This window comes from Pelodiscus sinensis, chromosome 24, assembly GCF_049634645.1.
Source record: "Pelodiscus sinensis isolate JC-2024 chromosome 24, ASM4963464v1, whole genome shotgun sequence".
NCBI classification, from domain to species: domain Eukaryota; kingdom Metazoa; phylum Chordata; order Testudines; family Trionychidae; genus Pelodiscus; species Pelodiscus sinensis.
The window spans coordinates 9,196,336-9,220,620 of record NC_134734.1 but is presented as its reverse complement, the minus strand read 5'-3'; the positions used below and the strand labels follow the sequence as shown (position 1 = coordinate 9,220,620).

Here is a 24,285-nt window from a genome sequence, read left to right as displayed (position 1 = left end):
CTGTACAGGACTTTGGGTATTATTACAGCAGCATTTAGTGAGATCAGGGCTTTGTTGTTATAGCTCCTAAGCTATACATACACACAATGCAATTAAATAGTCCTGCCTCAAAGACATTCTAATCTAAACTGTAAAGGCAAACAAAGGCCAGAATAAAAAGAGAACTGAAGACATGGAAATGGAGTGACTTGCCCAAAGAGAAAGCCTGGTACATGATGTATAAATCTGTACCTTCTCACACAACAGGACAATCCTTACATTTTTCCAATATAGGAAAAAATACAAGCTAAAATTACTGACATCTTGCTCTGGTTTAATGAAAAGCTTACTGTATTTTCCGGCGTATAAGGCGACTGGGCGTATAAGATGACCCCCCTAATTTTCTAGTTAAAAGAGCAAAAGCCTCAGAAGCGCGGCACCTCGCCGCCGCTTCGGCTTTGCTCCCGGTGCCTCTGGTCTGCTGGGGACCGTCTCCAGCAGACCAGGGACACCGGGAGCAAAGCCTCTGAGGGCGCCGGCAGCGGGACAGCCGCAGCACGTCTGGGCTGCCCCGCTGCCGGCTTCCCCTGCAGCCTCGCAAAGCCGCGGAGGGGCTCGGGCAACGGGGCAGCCCAGGCGCGCCTGGGCTGCCCCGCTGCCGGAGCCCCTCCGTGGCTTTGCTCCGCGTCTTCCTGGTCTGCAGACCAGGGAGATGCGGAGCAGCTTTTCTCGCCCCGGAGTACACGGGCGGCGGGACCACGAGGTCCCGCAGTCTGTGTCCTCTGGGGCAAGAAAAGCCCCGTTCGTACCTGCAAGTCGGGGACTGCCTGTATACCCGGCGTATAAGACAACCCCCGATTTTTGGGGGATGTTTTTTAGCATAAAAAGTCGTCTTATACACTGGAAAATACAGTAGATGCAAGAGTCTAGGGGTGCAAAAAACATGACAAACATTTGTAGAAACTAAAGCAAATTTCAGCTCAAACCATTTAAAGCTTCAACACTATCGCAAAATGCTAATCCAGGAGAATCCACGAATTAAAATAACTTGGTCAATATCATGGTTGATTCTAACTAGCTTTGCTGCCCTGAAAGAGAGACAAGCCCCTGTCCATGTTACTCAGTTATGAAATATTCACAGTGGGAATATTCATCCCTTTCTTTGCAACTGTTAGGACATGAAATCAACTGAGACTTGCAATCAAAGCAGCACAGGGTTTGAGCCAAAACAATGGGTGATTTGGGGCACTTCAATTCTTGACATGCCAGATTTTCATATGGACTCAGGCTATTACAAAAAACTTTGAATAAAACTGGAAAGGGTACAGAGAAGAGCTACAAAAATGAGCCAAGAACTGGAAAAATATACCTTATGTTGAGAAATATATAGACCTCAATCTATTTAGCTTATCAAAAAGATAGAAATGACATGATTACAGTGTACAAATACCTTCAAAGGGACAAAAACATTGGATATTAAAAACTAATCTAGCAGACTAATTTTATTTTGTTCCTACCCAAACAATAAAGTCAAATATACTAAAGGCTGTGAAGTGGGCAAATACTGTGGAATGGGGGACAAACACAAAATAACAAAGACACAATGTAAATTCATTGTGAAGTTTCTACAGCATCTAACCAGTGTTCCCTCTAAGATTTTCCATCCGTGAGTGGAGTGAGTTTTATCTCATGCATCAATATTGACATCTTGTGCGCTTGTTTGGATGTGTGCCATTGTGGCATCCACCAGTTACAAAAGTACTTATTTTTATATATACACACAGGAAACCCCTGCCTTACGACGGCCCGAGTTGTGACCCCTTCCTCCCCCCCGCACTTATGACCATTTTTGTATGTGTGGAAGGGGCTGAAACCCCTGAACTTACGTCCTTGGCCCAAATTTACGACGGTGCACAACGCCTATCGTAAATGCGGATTTGAGTTACGATGCCCCCGACATGTGATGCTTCCCCAGGAACCGATTGTGTCGCAAGTCGGGGTCCATATGTGTGTGTGTGTGTGTATATAATTTAAAATGTTAAGATAAAAATACTAAAACAATGGATAATTAACAAGGTGCATGACCCTGCACCCACCCACCTTGAAAACCACTCAGCTTGCTGGTGCCTGCCCCACTGCCTGTGTCCTATCAAGACCACACACAGCCATGCTGGTACCTGTATAGGTCTGGCTAACCACCTACCCCCACAAAGCCCCTGTAGTTGTGCCCAGTCTTGCAATCTTACCCCCCCCAACCCGACATATGTCAGGGTCATGCTCTCTGCCCCCCCAAACAAAAACAGCACTTTCTGGGCCATGGGCCCACATCCCAAGCATCACTGCCGAGACACCTATGCCCAGCCCCACACCTCGCCTGTTCCCCCCCTTGCCCAGAGACCTGCGTCAGACCCCGCCCCTCACCATCTCCTCCCTGGAATTTACCTGCACCTGGTACCTCCCCCCCACAACAGATAACTGGTGCATTTGCCCCCCATCCAGACAGCTTCTGTGCCAGGCCCCCACTGTCCTTTGCCCCACTGCTTCCTCCACTGGTACCAACCCCAGTATCTGCCCCACTGCTCATCCACCTGGACTCTCATGCAGCTCCTCTGGCCCCAGCTGCCAGAGCAGCTACCTACTGCCCGCACTCCCATGCAGCTCCTCTAGCCCCAGCCGCTGGAGCAGCAGCCTACTGCCTGCCATGTGGCTCCTCCGGCCCTGGCTGCCAGAGCAGCTGCCTGCCGCCCACCACACGGCTCCTCTGGCCCCAGGTTACGCTTTCTAAAACATTCATTGCTTAAAAATCTGCACATGTGAAAGAGCAAGCATACCAGATTTCATAATCCAGTTCCCTCTGATCTATTTGCAAAGGGCTGTGGCATTCGTTTCTAATCCTGCTGAATTTCCTGGTAGTCATTTTTGGCAAATTTGCTAGCAGTATAGGTTAAAAAGGAGTAAACGCTGTATCACTTCAAATACAAGGAGAAGGAGTTTGGGGCTACTAAGCAAGGCTAGGCTTGTAGTTCATCTGCTGGACTTGGTTAATAGGCAGCATGGCCTGGTGAACAGTATGAATGTGAATGTGCATCTGTGTGCATAGTTAACAGATGAGCTTGGACTCCTTAGTTAACCCTCACGGTTACACACAGCTCCTCCCCCCTCCATTGCCACTGTATCAAAGACAGCAGGGAGGAGAGATGGGAGCCGGTTTTGGAGCCAGCTCCCATGGAGCCGTCTGTGCCCCCCTCCCCCGACTGCTGCCTCCCAGACGCAGCAGCGTGGTGGTGGAGGGCAGATGGTAGCCAGTGCTCATAGAGAGCCTGATTAGAAGCTGGCTCCCTGTGAGCACCAGGTCCCATCGAGCCACTTGCCTTCCCCTGCTGCCTCCCACAGCATTGAAGGGATGGGGGAGATGAATACCAGCTCCTGCCTGCCCCCTGCATGTAAGCACATTTTCAAAAATACACAAATTTTAACATCCACAGAGCATTGGAAACCTTGATTGTATTCCTGAATCTGTGCTGACCTGCTGAGTCATTAACACCCACTTACCCAGCTGGGTCTCAGTTTCCTCATCTTTAAAATAGAGGTGATGATACTGACAACTTCTCTGTGAAGCATTCTGACCAATGAAAAGCTAGAAGATTTATCCGGCATTGCTCAGGTACTTACTTTTTTGAAAAATAAAATGAAAATGTACATACTTGATTTAAATCATTGCTCTAGGGTGGAAGTGGGGTTGAGGGGTTCAGTCTGCAGGCTGCCGCAGGGGAAAGTGGACTACCCAAGCCCTCTCTCACCATAGCAGCTTGGAACCACGTGAGAAGCGATACTCCATGGCCACTGTAGTTCCAGAAGGTGCAGTTGAGTAAGGGATGCATGTCCCCAGGCTGGGGCAGGTGCTGGTTCATCTGCTCCTGCACTCCCCAGACAGAATGAGGATGCAGCAAATTGCAACCCCCCCCCCAGGATTGCCCCAAGCCTCCCATCCCTAGGTACACTTTAGGGAGAAGTAGGCTGCACGCTCCCCTCCCCCCCCCGATTCATACAGGAACATTGCTGGCTGTTCCTTTTTCATATAATCATATCATCATAGAGCTGGAAGAAACCTTAAAAGGCTATCAAGTCCAGCCCCCTGCCCAAGGCAGGACCAATCCCAACTAAATCAATCCAGCCAGGGCTTTGTCAAGCTGAGACTTAAACACCTCTAGGGATAGACACTCCACTACTTCCCTAGGTAACCCATTCCAGTACTTTACCTCCTAGTGAAATAGCTTTTCCTGATATCCAACCTAGACCTCTCCCACTAACTTGAGACCATTGTTCCTTGTTCTGCCATCCCTCACTAATGTGAACAACCTTCCTCCAGCCTCTTTGGAACCTCCCTTCAGGAAGTTAAAGGCTGCTATCAAATCCCCCTTTGCTCTTCTCTTCTGCAGACTAAACAGACCCAACTCTCTCAGCCTCTCCTCATAGGTCACATGCTCCAGCCCCCTAATCATTTTGGTTGCCCTCCACTGGACCCTCTCCAATGCATCCACATCCTTCCTGTAATTGGGGGCCCAGAACTGGACTCGATACTCCAGATGTGACCTCACCAAAGCCGAGTAAAGAGGAATCTCTGGATCGACTGGCAATGCTCCTCTTAACACAACCGAGTATGCCATTAGCTTTCTTGGCTACAAGGGCACACTGTTGACTCATGTTCAGCTTCTCATCCACTGTAACCCCCAGGTCCTTTTCTACAGAACTACTACTTAGCCAGTTGGCCCCCAACCTGTAACAAAGCTTGGGATTCTTCCGTTCCAAGTGCAGGACTCTACACTTGTCCTTGTTGAACCTCATCAGATTTCTTGTGGCTCAATCCTCCAAATTGTTTAAGTCACTCTGTACTCCATCCCTTCCCTCCAGCGTATCTACCTCTCCCCTTAGCTTAGTGTCATCTGCAAACTTGCTGAGGGTGCAATCCATCCCCTCATCCAAGTCATTAATAAAGATGAACAAAACCGGTCCCAGAACTGAATCTTGGGACACTCAGCTAGAAACCGACCGCCAACCTGACATTGAGCCGTTGATCACTACTCGCCGGGCCCGACCTTCCAGCCAGCTTTCTATCCATCTTACCATCCATTTATCCAATCCACATTCCCTTAACTTGCTGGCAAGGATGCTGTGGGAGACCATATCAAAAGCCTTGCTGAAGTCAGGGAGCAAGTGGAAAGTGCCAGTCCCTTTCACCTGCCTGGTGATTCTTTCTCTTATTTTGTATGGTTTCATGAGAAGCAATCCCATTCCAGGCACATCCCATTTTCCTGACAATCAAATCCTTACCATAACTTAAAGCAAGGTAAGAGGAGGCTGAATACCAAATTTGATGGTCCTAGCTCTTATCATTTAGGAAGACAGATGGACTCTCTCAAATGTATAGTAGACTAGAACAGTATTTCTCAACCAGTGGTAAGAGTACCCTCAGGAGTACTTGAGAGAAGTCTGGGGGGTACTTCAACAACTGAAATTTGGAGAAAACTGAATTTTTGTTTTAAGTTTTATAGCACTTTATTATTTTTATACTTTTTACACCCAAAAATGGCATCGCCCGCCCAGCTATGATTAAGTTGTTTAAACAAATGTATTGCAATGGTAGAAAATAAAAAGTTGTGTGTCTGAAAACTGTAGGTACTGGGGGTACTTTTTAATATATATTTTAAAGGGGTACTTTATAAAAAAAGGTTGAAAAACACTGGACTAGAAGACTTACCCAGTGTTGCCTGGATCTAACCTGGGACAGGGGTGGGGCCATGCATCCTAGCTGATGGCTTCTTCCCTGTGCCAGTCAGGGAGGGAAGGTTCATTCTGGCACCCGGCTTCGCCCTGGGAGCAGCTTGAGGGCAGGATGGGGAAGGGGCCATGCAGGGAGCTCCCCAGACTGGAGAAGACGACACAGAGGCCACCTGGCGGCACTCCCCAGGTCTGACCTTAAGGTTACAGGGGTTGCACAGCGACTGGCAGATGCTTCCCAGAGTAGGACAGGGTGTTGGCTGCTGCTGGCCAGTGGCTTCCTATTGGGGTGCTTGCTGTTCCCCTCTGGTCATTCCACGGTATAACTCCCACCTACCAGACTCCTCCCTTTCCAATTTATGATATATAATCAAATTCCAGCACATCTATTGTCCTGCAGTACCAAACCCTGACCATGCTTCAAGTTAGGCTAAGAGAAAGCTGCATACGGAATTTGGTGGTCCTTGCTCTTATCATTTAGGAGATGTTCTTGAACAGACTCCTGTCTAAAATATATACAGATTAATATCAGTATGAGCCTCAGTTCCCCTTGTGTATAGCAGGAAGAAAAATATTCCTCCATCTAGTTTATTGAGACTGTAAACTGTCTTGTACGTGAAGGTACAGCATCTTGCATAATGGGGTCCTAATATCTGTTTAATAACCCTGATTAAGTCACATTGTGCCATATATCTGATCTCAATAGAATGAGATCAAAGGAGCATAACCACTATGGCTTTGGGAAGAACAGCCACAACATATTACATGCATGAAAGGAACACACAGGATGACAGAGACTCTGTGCTTGCTCTCACCATGGTGGTCTTGCTTCAAGAATAAATAGGGAGTATATAGGGAAAACTTTAGCTGATGGAACTCACTGCCACATGATACCACTGATGCCAAGAGCTACCAAATAAAGGTTTGGACATTTATATAGAAAACCTGAGCATATGAAATTGCAATAGCAAGGACAAAAGGTTTGTAAAAACCTCTTCTGGCAGTTATCTGGGAGCAAGTTATCCTAAGGCTACAGAGTTTCCTCCACCTTCATTCAAAAGCAGATATTAGCTACTGTCAGACTGGGCTAGATGGCTCAGGACTCTGACCTGGTGTGGCAATTTCTATAAAGTTAAAAGGACTATGAAGCTTCTGGTAAGGACAAACTGCAAATGTAGATGAAATGGGACTGGTTGTTAAGGATTGTGATTGTTGTTAAGGATCTGGAAATAATCACTTAAGATCAAGAGGTCAGTCGTTCTTTGAAAGTGGACAGGGGGTGGATCACTTGATAACTTGTTCTGTTCATTCTAGGAATCTGAACGCTTAACTAGTTAACCGTTAGGGGCTGAAGCTACTTCCCACCCAAAGTGGTCAAGGGGCTGCTGCAGCCCCACAGGACCTGCTGGGGACAGGGGCTGCTCCAGTCAGGCTAGAGCAGCCCCTGCCTGCAGAACAGCCCCCCCACCCCTCCTTGATCAGCTAGTTGGCCTAACATTATGTTTAACCTTTAAATATTATGTTTAACCATGAAACCAAGTAAACGAGATTTTACATCCCTAGTTCATTCCTTCTGGGGCACCTAGCACTGACCACGGTCAGAAGACAGGATACTGGAACTTTGGTCTGAACAAGTATGGACATTCTTATATTAAGCTCTCCTAGCTGACAGACTTCAAAGGAAGAGGCAACAGGCAACAGACAGGTTAGAATTTTTTTTTTTTTTAAATCAAAGGCCACTGAATGATCAGTCAGCCCAGAAATTTGTCGATAAAGGTGCATGAATCCTCCCTATCTTACAGCTTTTACCAAGTCCAGGTTCCATTTTTGCTAGATAAGGCCTAAGTGCTAACTGACTGTAGCTGAACTACCATCTTCATCTGTAGCCAGCAAGGCCTCTGCACTATCCACAGCCCACCTCTTTGATTATGCTCGCTCTGGTTTTGATACTCCAGTAGCCTCAGCAGAGATCAGCTGTTCTAGGCATACATTGTCCAGAATCCCAGCTTCTTCCACAAGACCATCTTCAAAGCTAAATTATAAAGCACTTCAATGAGACCAGATTTTCAGACAGCATGAAAGATTCTCCTGTTGCTGCTCTGCCACGAGGTGCCATAAGTGCAAAATTGTAAGGCTAGGCCTGCCTGGCTAATTGAGACAACTGACTCACCAACCTTAAGCACTCTAACGAAACATCAGCATATTTAAACATACACCACCAAGAGGAGCTTGCAGGAAACAAGATTGTCCACAAATACTAGCTGGATTCTTAGCCTGTTGGAAGGCAGCATGAATTCAGAATGATATAAGTGGGGGTAATAAACGTAAATAACACAGATATCAATCCTCATTCTTTGTTCTGCAATCAGCGTATGTTTGCAAAGAGGTTCTGAATCCAAGTGCAGCTGCAAAAGAAAAGATTTGGGAAATCAGGGATGAGACCCACTGCATGACCACTGTCAAGTCACCAAATCTGAGTCTGGGTTTCCCCACCTGCAAGATGGGAATCACAATCATTCCTTGCTTCTTGGTTTCAGTTATGAACAGAGAATCTTACTAGATTTGGACAGCCCCAAGCTAGCATAATAGGATCGGAGAGTACGGAGCTGAGATACTATGTTCTTTGTGGGAACAGCAGATTTCAATACAAATCTAACCACTGGCATTTCATTTTAATACCTCAAATCAGAAAGGTGACTGCATAACAATAGCATTTTTCACATGAACCCCCGGGCTCTGCCTCTGAGAATCAAGGTTCTCAAAGATATTTAGCCTGTCAAATTCCACAGACCCTTTTAAGGAACTGGACTTTAGTTCCTAGTGCTATTAACCCATCAGGCACCAGTGTCCAATACAGACACAGGAATATTCATATAGGTTCCAGCTGCAGCAGTTTTGATTCCTTGCACAGGGTCATAAATTTACACCACATTCTGAAAGATGAGTCTGCAGAGAACATGCTCAAATTTGAGTTCCCAGGCGAAGAGGGGCATCTAAGTTTTGCCTTTGGTTTAGCAGGTCACAAAGACATTTTTGGAGAATAACCAAGCTTTATGAGTTTTGATAGGGTCAGTCTTCAAAGATGAAAATAACGCAGCTTGCCAAACTTTTATCCAACCTTGTTCTGTGGCAGTAAGAGAAAGCCATTCAAGAACAAAATCTGCTTCCTTAAGGCAGCACCCTCACAGGTATTTTCAGCCATCAGGGATTATGGAGGCAATCACATGAAACCACCACAATGGCTCTAGGGCTCAGAAAGAAGCTAGGAAATATTGACTGCCCATCCTGCTCTGGCCTAAAAACTACACTTGAGAGAAAGCAAGATCTAGCAGAAAGGACAACAGAGGGAACTCAGAGACTATTCCCAGAAGCCCTGACCAGCTTGGTGTGTGAGTTGAGCAAATCCTTTCACTTCCGAGGTTGTTCTGCCTCCCCTGCTCTGTTTAGACAGGGATGGTGCACACATAGTGTACATTATGAATGCTGAACAACTGGCCCCACCATAGCATAAGTGAACATACAGAAATTTCCACTGATTTCAAGTCAGTCTAAGAAGAATATGACCTCAGATTTGTAGAAGGGGCTACAAATCACGCTATTCCTCTCCCCATGAAACAAGAGAACTCAAATCCTTGGCCCATTCACAAAGAATAGAGTGGGATGCAATCTGATCACATTAAGGGATCTTGCATCAGATACTAATATGTAGCACTTGTCACAGCATCAACTTGATTAGGCATTAGAAATTGGAGGGATGGGTTCTGCTATTCAAGTGACTTCAGTCCCATACAAGGCACATCCAGCTGCCTGTGGAGTTCTGGCAGAGAAGAGCTGAAACAAACATCTGGCTGATTCGGAGAGTACTGCAGCCTTTCTTTTCCTTGGACACAATAAAGGTTAGGATCACTGTAACCTGACTGGCCAGTGGCACGATTTGAACCCTCCCAGATTTTTGTTAAGGAAGGGAGCTCTGAGCCCTGCAATAGCTGGATTTAGGAGGCAGGGCTGGGCTTGAGAGACAATGTGAGAAGGAGCACTGAGGAGGAGTTCCTGTGGGAAAATGAAGGGATCTGTGAAATAATTGTGCTTGTAGTTCTAGAAGAGAGGCAACATGGGAAAGTGGATATGGAAAAGGAGAGTCCGATGCAAAAACTACAATGAAGAAGCAAAACTTCTAAGAGGTCCAGAGAAAAAGGAGGAAAAAATTGGAGTGTGTGTGTGGGGACAAACGGGTTTATGTAGAACTTAGAGACAAGGGGGAGGAAGGCACAGTGCACCACAGGCTAAACTGGGGTTCCCACAGCCATGCTGCATTCTCTCCATGTTTTGACGCCCACCTGAATCAGGGCCCTTAAGGATGCCCATTTAGCTCAGTGACTCTCCACCATTAGGAGGACCTCCAATCCCCAGTGACTCAGTAACAAAAACTGCATGGGATCCCTATGAGAGGAAAACCTCAATGCTAAGGAAGGGGAGAGTTCTGTGTGCCCATCCCATAGGTCCTTACTGAGCCATGCAGGGTCCTAAGTCCTTCAGTCATGCTCCAACACCTTCCCTATTCCCTCCCACTCCTCCCCACAACACAGACACACACCATCCACATGTTTACCCACATAGTCCTTCCCCCTCTCTCTCCAAGCTGCTATTAACACCTCAAGGCCCTTTGCTTCAGAGCCCGCAGCCACCTGACCCCCTCAGTTACTTACACCCCTAGACTTCCCACTTTTGCCCAGATCCTTCCAATTTTATTCCCCCCTCAAATCTTACTCTTAAGCCCCATCCACTTACCTGCTTCTCACTATGGTCTCCATATTGACAGCTGTAGTTTCCATTCTCCCTGCTGTCAGTTACTCTTTCAGGTGATCGCAAACCCAGCCTCTTCTCCCATAATGCCCCTCACCCAACAGTTATCCTCCAGTCACCCCACATCTTACCTCCAGCCCCACCCCAGGACCCCAGTAGTCCACCCCTTTCTCTAAACCTTCCCAATTCCCTGTTCCATCTAAAAACCCCTAAGCCTCTCCCACCACGTGGCTTGCACGCCACTGTTCCCCCAGTTACTTTCCCACCATCTCCTCATCATACCCAAAATTAACTTCCCTAACCGGCCCTCAACAATTCATTCACTTACCCATGCCTTGTCTTACCTCCCCACCTTCCTTCACCCCATCACACATCCACTCCCAAACACCCCACTACCTCCTCGCCATTCACCCCATCATACATCCTCCCTACACACTCCACTGCCACCCAATCCTCTGTGATCTCCCCTCCCGCCACACAGGAATACCCCTGCCCCCCTCACTAGACACCCTCCCCCGCCTCCCATTCCAACCACCAGCTCCTCTATGACCTGCCTTCCCTCTTTCCCCCACTCTCCACTATCCCCTCCCTCTAACGGCCCTCCACACGCCTTTCTGACCTTCCTCTCCCTGGGGCCTGCCTCGCCCTGCCACCCTCCCCCCTCCCACAAAACACTCCCCCCAAAGACCCCCCCACCTGTATGACCTCTTCCCACCCGGGGCCTTCCCCACCCTCTCCAATCTTACACCCTCACCAGACACCCTCCCCAAAACCCTTTACAGTCTCCCCCACCCATTCATATACCTCCTCTCCCTCATTTGCCAGTAGCATCTCCCCCAACGGCCCCCATCCTTGTGCAACCCCCTCCCCACACCGAGGCCTGCCCACCAGTCTCGTACTCCCGCCAGACACTCAACCCTCCACTCAACCCCGCGCGCTGACCTTGTAGAAGGCGCCGTTGGAGCCGCGAAGCTCCACGGGCAGCCCCTCCATGGGCCCGGCCACCGCCGCCCCGCCGGGGAGGGGCCCAGGCCCCGGGAGCCGCCCGGCGCCGCGGGGGGGGGAGGAGGCAGCGCCGCAGGGTCTGGCCCGGGGGGGGATGGGAGGCGCCGCGGCCCGCTCCCGCTCCCGCTCCGGCTCCGCCACCGTGAGGCAGGGACCGACCCGCCGCCGCCGCTACCGCCTCACACCGCGCGCGCGGCCCCTCCCCCTTCGCGCGCGTACACCGCGCAGGCGCGGCCGGGAGGGGCGGGGCACGCGCGCGCGCCGCTCCACCAATCGCCGAGCGCCAGCCCAGGTCCGCTGGCCAATGGAAGAACGCAACTCTACTACCAACCAATCGCGACCAGCGTGGCTAAGCTAGGCGCGTGCTCAAGCCCCACCTCCCAACGAGAAGACGTCGGGTTCGCCAAGGACGCGCGCCCGCCCCGCCCCTCTGCCAGGACACCCAATCGGTGGGCCTCCCTGCTCCCGCTGACCAATCAGCATGCCCCCGCTTCTTTCCCACCTACACCGGCAACCAACCCTGGCCCCGCCCCGCTCCCAAACCAAGAAACGCCCAGCGTTTGGCCCGTACCCAATCACGGGCCGGGACCCGCCCCCAACCGCGCGGCTTCCGCGCTCCGAATTGGCTGCACTGCGAGATCAATCAAATGGGGCAGCTGGGGCCCCAGGCCCTGCCCCCGGCATTCTACGGCCTAGGAACATGGTGGGAAAGGGGAAAATATCCCACAGTTCCCTGGGCCTCTAGCCCCTCCGTATTCCATAATCCCCAGGGGCCTCCGAGCCCCCCAACTTCCCAGTCTCCTTAGACCCTCATCCCGCAGTCCTCTAGGGCTCTGTGGGCTTCCCTGGTATCCCACAATCTCCCAGTACCACCCCCATGTCCCACAATCCCTGAGCGCCCCGCCCCGGTCATCCAAGGCCTGAATGATTCCATATGCTGAGTGCATCAGGTGCGAGGGGGTGGATTCTATGGTTCCATTGGGGCGTTCTGGCTGCATGTGGGAGGTGTGAGAGACCAGTCTCTATGGTTCCAATGAGGACGCCTTAGCAGCACTTACTTGGTGGGTGTGGGACGACGGACTCTATGATTCTGACTGATCCTTGTTAGGTGAAATGTGCTTCATAAAATTCAGCTGAAGGTCTGAAAAATGTCACCCCAAATAATTACATTTGGGCAAAATTACAGGGAACCGAAAACGGTCTCATGGTGAGTGACCATAACTGCACTATCCGGATTCTCATTCACTGACCATTTTGAAATCAAGGACTGTTTTTCTGAACGACCAGCTGTAGAAAGTACTGAGGGGAACGTCTCCAGCCTGCACTGTACAGCACGGAGCACACTGGGGATCCACCCTGGTGGGTGTCCAGGCATCGTGAGGAGACACTAGGATAGAGCTCTGCAGTAGGTGGTGCTATTGATCCCTGCTGGCCTGGGGATCTAGGAGTGAGAGAATAGCTTGGAAACATGACAGGAGTGCCCCCTGCAGGCTCACAAGTACAGTCAGGCCAGAAAAGGCAGGCAAAAACAAGCAAAGAGGATTTGGTCTCAGTGGGAAAATTTTGATTTTCGGAAGATATTTGAATACTGAGAAATCTACCTATCCCCATGTCTACCCATCTAACCCCATATACTTCCCTCTATCCATCCATCTGTTCCCCTCACCACTGCTCTCTCTATCCAGCCCTATGACCACAAGGGTCCCTTTAGGCTTGCCCGCTTCCCAGGATTTCCAATAAGGTTCTCTAGCCCAGCATCCTGCCTTACAACAGTGGCCAGCACAGGAGGCCCCACAGGGTCCCAGCCTCTGGCACTAAGCAGCTTGGGGCTAGGCTGGCTCAGGAGAGATTTGGGATTGTGAGGTCTGGAGCCTGGATCTTTCCCAGCACCATGTTCAGATACTGCTCAGCTCAACACCACAACCTGCCACATGGGGCTGAGCTTTCCAGGGCAGAAGGATGGTAAATGACATGGCTACATACACAGGAGCAGGAATGTTGGTGGGGTACAGTGGGGCAGGACTGAGGTGCACCAGCAGGCCTGGGGAGGGGTGACTGGGTATCGTTGCCTCGACCCATCAGCCACAGTCAGTCAAATTGATCTGAGGTGCTGAGGTCGGGTCAGGGTCCCACTATCAGGGTCACTGTATGGCCTCCTGGGTGCCACAAATATCCCTCCCCACAGGACCACAGGCTGGGTCAGAAACCAGCCCCTGTGTCTGTGTGTATTGTGTGTATGTGTGCACAGCACAGTGCATGTGTACCGGGCAAGTGTGTGTATATATAGTACTCTGTGTGTAGCAAGAAAGCGTGTATGTACACAGTACTGTGTGTGGGTACTGAGCATGTATGCATGTACACAGTAATGTGTGTAACACACAAGTGTGTGTTTGTGTACCAAGAAAGTGTGTATGTTTATTTACACAGCACTGTGCATGTGTACCAGGAAAGTGTCTGTGTGTGTGTTTACACAGTGGTGTGTACCGTATGTTTGTTATGTACCCAATGCTCTGTACCAGTAAACTGGAAAAGCGTGTGTGTGTGTGTGTGTACAGAGAAAATGTGTGTGTACAGGGGTGATAGCAGAGAGTGTGCATGGGGGGGCACAGGCTGGATGTGGGGATGGGAGGAAGGAAGCAGGACAGGAGAAGAAAGAGCTCTGTGTGTGTGTGAGAGAGAGAGAGGCAGAGATGGGAAGAAGGAAGGAGAGAGGAGGAGAAGGATGGATGTATATGAGGACGAATGCAGGGATGGAAGGGAGGAGGAAGAGCTGGAGGAGGACACTGTGGAGGGGGGGCAGGATCTGAGCTCACAGACGCCCATTAAGTCACACCCGGGGGCGGGAGTGGAAGGGGGGGGGCTCGTCACATGAGCAGCCTGTGACCCAGCCGCCGGTTCAGGAGAGCACTGCATGGAGCTAGGGGAGGGACCCGGCCACCTCCCCCCCCTCCCCATCGACCCCACCCCAGAGCATCCCCAACTAAAGGTTTGTGCATCTCCGGGCTGGGAGCCAGGACGCCTGGGTTCTCTTCCCAGCTCTGGGAGAAGAGTGGGAGCTGGCGGTTCAGGACTCCTGTTTCTCTTTCTGGCCTATGGAGAGGAGTGGGGGCTGGTGAGTTGGAGCGGGGGCTGGGAGCCAGGACTCCTGGGTTCCTCTCTCCCCAGCGCTGTGAAGGGGGTGGGTCTGGTGGCCAGGAAATCCATTTAATCTCCTCCATTCAGCTACCTTCCACCTGGGGGCTAAGGCCCGCCCTCCTAGGAACGCGCCGGCTTAAATGATCCTCTCCCAGCATAAGCTCCTTCTTCCTTGTCTCCTCCCTGAGTCCTCGGGGGCAGCCTGACGCACAGCCTACAGCCGGTGAGCTTCCGCCCTCCAGAAGTTTGCCCCCACCCCCACCCATTTACCCTAGAAGAGAAACCAGGAACAGGGGTGTCCTCCCCATCTCTGGGGGTGGGGGGCTGAATTTGGAGGATCCACGCCCATTGGGTGTCTCCTGAATTTGGTTTGCTCTTTCCTGCATCTGACTTGGATTAATTTTTCTCCTCGTTGATTGCTCCCAAACCGGGCTGACTTTAAAGGTTCATACCCCAGTTTTTAAGTTGCTTCAGAGAGAGCTTTTAAACAAGAGTGTGCATTTCCTGTCTCCATTTAATCATAAGAATCTAGCCTGGTATTTTTTAAGAGTTCAAACCCACTTTCTTAGCTGTCTTTTGAAGTTTCCCAGCCATCTGCTTTGTGCATCAAAACACAGATAAATTTTTCTACCTGTTAAATAAAGCACCTGGGGAGGTTTGTATGGTACAAACCCAATTTTCTCTCCTTATTTCAAAGGCAGATCTACAGTGGGATTCAGAGCATGCTTGTGCATTGCAGCAGGACTGAAGTCTTTTCCTTTTAATCTCTGCAATTTTAAGGCTGGCATTCCCAGCCCTGTGCAGTATGGCAGACTAGACCATGTAACTGGTGTTTGTAGAATTTCAGGCCAAAGGGGAGATGATCTAGCTAGATTTTGGGGTGAGGGATTGCAGGGGTGCCTGAGGAGGGGCATGGGAGCTGGGGAGGAGAACTAGGGAGAAGAGGGGTTTTGCCAATAATGCCTCCTTCCCCTCTCCCAGGGTGACCAGGCCCCCCTGCCATGTCCACTGAGAGCTCCCCTCTGTTGAGCTACCGGCTCTTCAGCGTGGTGGACGAGGGGGAGATGCCAAGCAGCCGGGCCCAAGAGGAGGCACCCCTCGTGGGTGGGGGCATAGGCCCCCTGGGCCCCCCACAGCCTGACCCGGCCCGACGGCTCTCCACTTTCTTTGGCGTCGTGGTGCCCACAGTGTTGTCCATGTTCAGCATCGTTGTCTTCATGCGTGTGGGTGAGTGACTCTACCCTGCTGATTAGTGCATGGTTATTGGCAAAAGCCCTCTTCTCCCTCCTCAACTCCCCCCCCCCCCCAAAGGAAACTTCTCTGCCTCCCATAGGATTCTCTCCCTCCATCCCCTGCCCACATTGTGTGCTGCCCTTAAGAATAGCAGGAAACCTCCGTCCCCATCCCCACTGATGCATGCTTGATTTCCGGCCAAAATCATGTGGTGGGCTAATGGGGGCTTGGCCCATACTTACCCCTTGCTGCCTCCAACCCAGCTGGCTGTTCAGCTTCTTGTCACAATTAGCAACTGATTCATCCGGGTTGGTTGTGCATACATTCCATCGACATCATAAGGCATGGAATTCCCTAGATCACTGGTGCCTGCATACTTGTACCTTATGGGCACTGAAAGCCAATTCCTTATTGTAATTAGTGGCTTACTAAAGGTGAGCACCATTAAACAGGAGAGGTTCGTGCTTAACCGGGATGTGGGCCCTAAGGCCATGTGGATGGGCCCAATCCTGGAAGCTATATAGAGGGCAGAATTCTGGGCTTGCCCTCCGTCCAGTTCTGCCAATGCCCCTCCCTTCTTACCTGCAGCTCCCTATCTGTCATCTCTTAGGTTTCGTGGTGGGACATGCTGGGTTCCTGCAGTCGCTGCTTATGCTGGTGGTAGCCTATGTCATCATTTTACTGACCGTCCTGTCTGTCTGTGCCATCTGCACTAATGGTGCCATCCAAGGGGGTGGGGCATATTGTATCCTTCCGCCAGCGGGCTGGTACATGGTGTGCGGGGTGGCCAGAATTACAGCCAGTTCGTTGGCTCCTCTCAACACCCTCCTATGGGTAAGGGGGGGGGGCTGTGTGCCTCAGTGTGGGATGGGGTGATTCCAGGTGGGGGACCAGGCCTCTGCAAGGGAGAGGGGGTCAGCTAGAAGTAGCCGAGGGGCCCTCTAGAAAATTGGGGGCTAGGGGTATGTAGGCTGTGTTGGTTGGATGAGGGCAATGTGATTACAGAGGGGGTCTTTGGGGTGAACACTGGGATGCGGGGATGTATAGAAGGCCGTCTCTGGGGGGATGGGGAGTAAAACTCAAGGGGGCTAGATCTGAGGGGAATGTATGAGGGTTTGGGGAGATCTGTTTATGTTCGGAGTCTTTGGGGGCAGACATTAGGATGTGGAGGAGGAGAGATGGGGGGCAGGACATTGGCTGTGGAGCCAGGTAGGGATTGTCTCAATGGGGGAGAAGAGACTGACTATAGCTCTGTCTGTGGGCAGTGGTAGTGGCAGCAATTCTCTCTTCCTCCCCCCCCATGGCGTTTCCTTGACAACTGCCCCCCCAGTCATGATCTCGCGGACGCTGGGCCCCGAGTTTGGGGGCAGCATCGGGCTCATGTTCTACTTGGCCAACGTCTGCGCCTGTGGGGTTTACGTGCTGGGGCTGGTGGAGGCTGTGCTGGACGTCTTTGGGGCAGGTGAGCCCAGACGCCGGGGTGCCTCCCCAGAGGGCTGGTGGATTAGAGCGGGGGGGCTGGGAGTTAGGACTCCGGGTTCTCCTCTGCCCTAATGGTCATTCCTGTCCTTCCCATCCCCTCCAGATGGGACAGATCCCCCCGGCGCCCATGCCCTGCCCCAGGGCTATTTCTACAGCTTCCTGTATGGCTCACTCGTGCTACTGCTCTGTTTGCTGGTCTGCCTGGTGGGTGCCCGCATCTATGCCCGTGCTGCCTTCCTCATCTTCCTGGTGGTGAACCTGGTGCTGCTGGCCATCTTCCTCAGCTTCTTCGTGGTGGGGCCCCGCCCGGTGCCCGTGGCCCGTGATGTCAACCACACCTTCAACACCAGCTTCACCGGCTTCCGCCTCGACACCCTGCGTGCCAACCTGCATGGTCAGCAGGGGCAGGGCACAGGGGGATTCTGGGGTGGGGGAAGGAGCAGCTCAGATGGAGGAGGGGCCCAAGATGTTGAAGGGAGGGGGGATGGCAGGGGGTAGGAGGGAGAGGGATACAAGGGGGTGTGGAGGGACAGAATGGGTTTGGGGGCTGTCGAGAGATGGAGTGGGGCAAGTCTGGGATGGGGAAGCAGAGGGGAAAGGGGGGCATAGGCTGGGGTGGTAGCCATGTGCCCTCCTCTACATGCCATCAGCTGGAGAAAGCAAACACTGGAGGATGGTGGAGGGAGGGAGCTGACATGGAGCTGTTGCTGGAGGAGGGATCATGAGATATGGGGGGCTTGGGACCTAGGAGGGGGTCCTGCTGGCGCAGAGAGGGGGTGAGTAGGGCTGGGGGGAGGGGAAACTAGCTTACTCACTTGTTCCTCTGCAGCCATGTACTCCCGTGATTACACCACCAATAACGTCATGACGTTTGCCACCGTCTTCGCTGTCATGTTCAATGGCTGCACTGGGATCATGGCCGGCTCCAACATGTCGGGTGAGCCTGGATGCCTGGGTTTTCTTCCCAGTGCTGGGAGGAGAGTGGGGGGCTGGTGGGTTAGAGCAGAGGGCCTGGGAACCAGGACTCCTGGGCTCTCCGCCTGGCTCTGAGAGGGAGTGGGGTCTGGTGGTTAGAGCAGTGGGGCCTAGGAGGCCACACTCCTGAGTCTCATGCTGGCACTGGGCTGCTGTTACAGGGGAGTTGAGGAACCCTAGCAGCTCCATCCCCAAGGGCACCATCATTGCTGTGGTTTACACCTTCGTCATCTACTTCCTCCTCTTCTTCATGACCAGCTTCACCTGCGAGCGGTGAGGGGGAGGGGAGTGATAAGTATCATGGCCTAGGAGGAGGTGGAGGACACACTATGTTGGCATCAAGGGGTGGGGCTAGGGCGGGACAATAGGAAGAGATGGTTAAAGGGTGGGGCTGAAGAGAGATGTAGGGGTTGGGGCAGAGCTGGCAAATGGAGTGGAGCTAGAAGGAGAGGACGGATGGGGCTACAGGGTGTCGGGATGTGGAACACCAGGACAGGAGGATGAGAGGGGGGGTGGGGCTATCAGAATGGGGCAGTGAATGGCAAGAGGGTGGGTCTAATGGGTGGGAGGCAAGTGATGGGGTGAGGGGGCTATGGGTAGGTGTGGCTAGCAGGCTAAAGTGCAGAGATAGGTAGGGGTAGGGCTGAGGACTGGACAAGGGGTGTGGTTACATTAAGGGTAGGGCTGAGCAATGGGGGTAGAGCTATGGATGAAACTAACAGGGAGCTCTCGGTTGACAGGCATTGCTAATGAATGGGTGGGGCCAAAGGGTAGAGGCAGGACCAGGTGAGCTTGAGTGGGATGAAGGAGCATGTGTGGGACATGCAGGGTGGTAGGTGGCACTCAAGGCCTGGCTACCCTCGCAGGACGCTGCTGAAGGAGGACTACGGCTTCTTCCGCTCCATCAACCTATGGCCCCCGCTCGTGCTGGTCGGGGTTTACGCCGCATCCCTCTCAGCCTCCATGAGCTCCCTCATAGGGGCCTCCCGCATCTTGCATGCGCTGGCCAAGGACGACCTCTTTGGTGAGCCCTCCCTGGCCTCTGCCAGACTATCCCCCTCCCCTGCCCACACACCTTGGTCCTTTCCTTGCTCACCTGCCTTTCTTCCTGTTCCTCTCCCCCACAGGTATCATTCTGGCTCCAGCCAAAATTGTCTCCAAGGGGGGTAACCCCTGGGTGGCCGTTCTCTACACCTGGGCCCTGGTGCAGGTAAGCACCACTCCCTGCCCCAGGCTCACCTGCTCCCCTCCTGGAGCGGGGGAGAGAACCCAGGAGCCTTGGGTTCTAGCCCCCTGCATTATAACCCTCCCAAAGAACCCAGGTGACCTGACCCCCTCCCTTGGTTTCTCCCCCACCCCAGGTGGTGCTGTTCGCAGGGAAGCTCAACACCATTGCAGGCATTGTCACCGTCTTTTATCTTGTGGCCTACGCAGCCGTGGACCTGGCCTGCCTGTTGCTTGAGTGGGCCTCTGCCCCTAATTTCCGGTGAGGAGCCTGCCGGAGGGAGCCATAGGGCATGACATGGGTGGGGGCATGGTTTGGGAGAGCCAGGGGTGAGCTGGGGGTTTGGAGGAAGCAGTGTCTAGGGGTGGGAGTGCATGAAGAGGAAAGAAGAGGGTTTGGGAGGCAGTGCCCCCAGGTGGGGAACCATGGGGGGTAAGGGAGAGGCTTAAGAGGCCGTGCTTAGGGCTGGGGGGTGCATGGAGAACTGCAGAGGGAGGTTTGGGGAGAGTGGACTGGACTGGGGGCAGGCTCCAATTCAGGAAGGCTTCATGGCTTGGTGGGGGCCAGGGGAATGGGTGGTGGGATTTGGGGTGTCTGAGGGAGCAGGGCTATCTCTAACCCCACCTCCACTCCCACTAGCCCCACCTTCCAGCTGTTCAGCTGGCACAGCTGCCTGCTGGGCATTGCCAGCTGCCTGCTCATGATGTTCCTGATCAGTCCGGCTGGCGCCTCGGGCAGCCTGGTGCTGATGTTAGCGCTGCTGGGATTTATCCACCTACGGGCACCTGCCAGCTCCTGGGGCTATATCAGCCAGGCCCTCATCTTCCACCAGGTACCAGGCGGGTGCCAGTGCCTCGTCTTCTCCCGGCTCCTGCTCCAGCCACCAGTCCCCACTCTTCTGCCAGAACCCGGAGTCCTGGTTCCCTTTTATTTTTTCCCATCCCCCACACGCTGCCCTTCAACCCACCCGGAACCGGGGATGTTAAATTTAGATGAATTCGCTAATTGAATAGTCAGTAAGGGCGCCTCCGCATTTGAAGTGTAGCATCAGTCTCAGGGCTGTTGCTGCACTTCAGAGGCAAATGTGCTGCGGGGAGCATGGGGCCAGCGGGGGACTCAAGCAGTCCCCCGCTGGCCCCGGGCTCCATGAGGCGCTGCCACTTTGAAGCATCCCATCCTCTCACACCCCTTGCTGCCTCTTTCTGATAGAGGCAGCAACGGGTGGGGAAGCGCTTAGTCAACTAGTGTGACTATCTGATAAGCAAATGCTTATTGGATAGTTGACTAGTCATTCACATCCCAACCTGGAACTGGAGGGGATCTGGCAGCCAGTCCCTCATTTCCCCCCCCCCCTCCCAACCTGGAACTGGAGGGGGCATCTGTGCAACCCTGAGGATGGCTGTTGGATCAGGTGTCCATCAGCCAGACCCTCTTCCATTCACCTTGTACTGCCAGGGGGGTCTGTCAGCTGGGCCCCCTCGTATAGATGAGGGGGCTTCCTATGGCTGTGGGGTGACCTTTGAAAGTTGGTGGGGTTTGCTTGGTATCCTGAGTAGTTGGGGGCAGTGGGATGTTGACAGGGCAGGGGAGTGTGATGGGTGGGTGGGAGTTTGGGGAGCCACGCCCAGCTCCTGTGATGTTGTCATCCCAGGTACGGAAATACCTGCTGCTCCTGGACGTGCGCAAGGAGCATGTGAAGTTCTGGCGCCCCCAGATGCTGCTGATGGTGGCCAACCCCCGGAGTGGGGCACAGCTCATCCGTTTCGTCAATGACCTCAAGAAAGGGGGGCTCTTCGTGCTGGGCCACGTGGAGATTGGGGAGCTGGGTAAGGGACTCCAGCATCCGGGTGCCAGCATCCCCATCCCAGGCTGGGAGAGAACCCAAGCATCCAGGCTCCTCCCCCTTCTCTGATTCACCAGCCCCCACTACCCCTCCTAGAGCTGGGGAGAGAACCCAGGAGTCTTGGCTCCCATCCCCCCTGCTCTGACCCACCAGCCCCCACTCCCTTCCCAGACCTGGGCAGAGAACCCAGGAGTCCTGGCTACCTTCTGTTTCTACCCTGCCAGATACGATGCCCTCTGACCCCATCCAAGCTCACTACAACTTCTGGCTCAGCCTGGTGGACAAACTCAACGTCAAGGCTTTTGTTGATCTGACCCTCTCACCCTCTGTCCGTCAGGGGACCCAGCACCTGCTGCGCATCACAGGGCTCGGTGAGTGATCTAACCAGCTGCCCCACCCCAGAGCTGGCTGCATCTCAGCATCTGCTGATCTGATCTGCTCTCTCCCATTTCCAGGCGGCATGAAACCCAACACGCTTGTGCTGGGCTTTTACGACACCTGTGTGCCTGAGGACTACTTCCTCCATGACCCAGCCTTCAGCCAGGCCCGGGAGAATGACCACTTTGGGGTGGACCTGCCGGCCTTGCAGGCTCACTTTCCCACGGTGCGCGGGGCCAGCACCCTCAAGGCTCTGCTGGCCTCTGAGTATGTCTCCATCATCTCGGATGCTGTGAAGATGCACAAGAATGTCTGTCTGGCCCGCTACTTCCCATTGCTGGACAAGGAGCGGCTGTTCTCCAAGGCCGGGCGGGCTGAGGGGCGCTTCGTGGACGTCTGGCCCCTCAACCTGCTGCGTCCCGACACTCCAGCGTATGTGGATGTTTGCAGCCTGTTTCTCCTCCAGTTGGCCTGCATCCTCACCATGGTGAGCTCCTGGCGGGCTGCCCGCCTCCGTCTATTTCTCTGTGTGGAGTCAGGAGACCGGGGCTGGGTGGGCAAGGAGGAGAAACTCAAGGAACTGCTTAGCAAGCTGCGCATCAAGGCATCCATCCAGACAGTCACCTGGGACCATGTGGTGGCCTTGCATGGCCAGCGGCAGGCAGGCGGGGAGCCCTTCCTCAACGCAGCTGCCCAGCGGGTGACCGATGAGTATCTGGCAGCTGTCAATGCCCTGGTGCTGAAACAGGGGGGCCAGGTGGCTGTGCGGTTCCTCTACTTGCCCCGGCCACCAGCTGACACCTCTTTGTATGAGCGCTACCTAGAACAGTTGGAGATCCTCACCCGGGACCTAGGGCCAACCCTACTGGTCCATGGTCTCACGCCCGTCACCTGCACCGAGCTGTGAGCACCAGAGGAGGGACCCCTCAAGGACAGTCTGGCAGGACCTTTGGATGTTCTCCCTCTCTGTGGGGCAACTCCTGGGGCGGGGAAGCTGCTAAATGGTGGCGGTTGGCTCCATACTTGCCTGGGGCAGACTTGGGATCTGGGGAACTCCTAGAGCCAGCAGTGGGCTGTGCCTTCCTGCCTTCAGCGTTGAGGTGTGCTTGGGAACTGGGGAATGCACGCCCCGTGAGATTATCTGAGGGGGGGCCTGGCCTTACATTAGAGCCCCCCCACATCTGGTGCCTCTGAATGCAGAGGCACCCCCGAACTGAGGCAGCAAGACAGAGGGGATTAGATATAGCACAATCTCGTAACTGAGGGGACAAGGGGTGCAAACACTGAGCTTGCACTATATGCCATGATCTCTGCACTGTTGGGTGGGGATCCCCATTTTTCCCAAAATCAATGCACTCCAAATTCCTTCACTGTTTGGAGGTACCCAGAAAAATGGGTACCCCACTAAACTCAAGCACCCCAAATTCTCTATTTGCACCATGCCACGGCTGTTCGGGGCCCCTAGCTGTTCTTGCACTCCAAAAACCCTTCCGGGGGTTGCCTCTTCCATGCTCCCCAGTGTCTCTTGGAGGGACACCTGCTGCTCCTTGATGCCTGTTGCCTTAGTTCTGTGCCTCCCAACCCTACAGCACCATAATCCACCTTGCATATGGGGGACACTAGCACTCCAGTAGTGTGTCCTGCTCCAGTGGTACAAGGGGCTGCCCCAAAATAACTCAGCTGAAACTAACCCAGGGGAGGGATAAAAAGTGTGGACCCCAAAACCAGCCACCCCACTCCACCCTATCCAGGGCCCAGGCAGTTTACTTACCCTACTAGGTCTAACTTTGGTTAATGTTCTCTCTGATACCTCATGTAACATGACTGACCAGTGCCCCCTGGAGGAGGGGTAATAACACAGCAAGCTATGGGGGGGGGGGGGGGCTATTTAGACATGTATTTTAACGAGTGCACTCAATAAATGGATAACACAAAAAGGATGGTGGTTGGTGATGTGGTGGGGGAGCCAGGACTCCTGGGATCTCTCCTTGACTGGGAAGAGAGTGGGGGCTGGGACAGTGTTTTCCCGAGGAACTGAAATTAGGTGAGCTTGTCTGGCCTGACACACACACCCTCCTCTGGAACTTCAATGAGGGGTGAGACTGAGGGCGGGTTGTGTGATAAATGCAAAGCAGTGCACACTGGAAGCAATCTCAACAAGACTTACACAATGATGTAATCACAGTGAGCTGTCACCATTAGGCTAGTTCTTGTCTGAAAACATCTGCTCGTTGTGTAGCAGAAGTCCAAAAAGCAAAGCGAGTGTTCAGAACTCCCAGGAAAGGGCTAGAGAAGGCAAAAAGTGCCCTAAAGCTGCTCTCTCAGTCTTGGGTGCAATCTCATCTTGACTGCTGGGTGCAGTCAGGTGTTCCCCGTCTCCCATTCCAGAGAAGATATATTGGCAAAGGTACAAAGAAGGGCTCCTAAACTGATTAGGGCTCTGTAACAA

At 52.9% G+C, this 24,285-nt stretch overlaps 2 protein-coding genes across 5 annotated transcripts in view; one reads left to right on the top strand and one right to left on the bottom strand.

Moving 5' to 3' along the window:
* FXR2 (FMR1 autosomal homolog 2) overlaps window positions 1–11,763 on the bottom strand; it is a 51,349-nt gene extending 39,586 nt beyond the window's left edge. Inside the window, exon 1 of the mRNA XM_075907930.1 lies at window positions 11,503–11,763. The gene's annotated coding sequence lies outside the window, so the exon portion shown is untranslated. The remainder of the gene's footprint in view (window positions 1–11,502) is intronic.
* Window positions 11,764–14,410: 2,647 nt separating this feature from the next.
* SLC12A9 (solute carrier family 12 member 9) lies at window positions 14,411–24,047 on the top strand. 4 transcript variants are annotated; one of them, XM_006112088.4, is made up of 14 exons: window positions 14,411–14,551; window positions 15,682–15,927; window positions 16,544–16,678; window positions 17,264–17,395; window positions 17,519–17,809; window positions 18,245–18,352; window positions 18,552–18,663; window positions 19,257–19,414; window positions 19,518–19,600; window positions 19,752–19,876; window positions 20,255–20,447; window positions 21,267–21,441; window positions 21,683–21,829; window positions 21,914–24,047. In XM_006112088.4, the coding sequence occupies exons 2-14, from the start codon at window positions 15,702–15,704 to the stop codon at window positions 22,741–22,743; spliced, it is 2,715 nt and encodes a 904-aa protein (XP_006112150.2). In that variant the 5' UTR covers window positions 14,411–14,551; window positions 15,682–15,701; the 3' UTR covers window positions 22,744–24,047. The 4 variants fall into 4 exon arrangements, with proteins under 4 accessions (XP_006112150.2, XP_006112152.2, XP_075764044.1 ...); XM_006112090.4 differs by having other exon boundaries at window positions 14,540–14,677; XM_006112089.4 differs by lacking the exon at window positions 14,411–14,551 and adding an exon at window positions 14,734–14,923.
* The last annotated feature ends 238 nt before the right edge of the window (window positions 24,048–24,285 follow it).

What these genes read in the sequence shown, in the direction of transcription:
- SLC12A9 (XM_006112088.4), top strand. Translation starts at nt 15,702, where the DNA reads ATGTCCACTGAGAGCTCCCCTCTGTTGAGCTACCGGCTCTTCAGCGTG. An exon ending in CCTGCGTGCCAACCTGCATG is followed by an intron (nt 17,810 to 18,244) that starts GTCAGCAGGGGC and finishes GTTCCTCTGCAG; the next exon opens with CCATGTACTCCCGTGATTAC. An exon ending in GGCCAAGGACGACCTCTTTG is followed by an intron (nt 19,415 to 19,517) that starts GTGAGCCCTCCC and finishes TCTCCCCCACAG; the next exon opens with GTATCATTCTGGCTCCAGCC.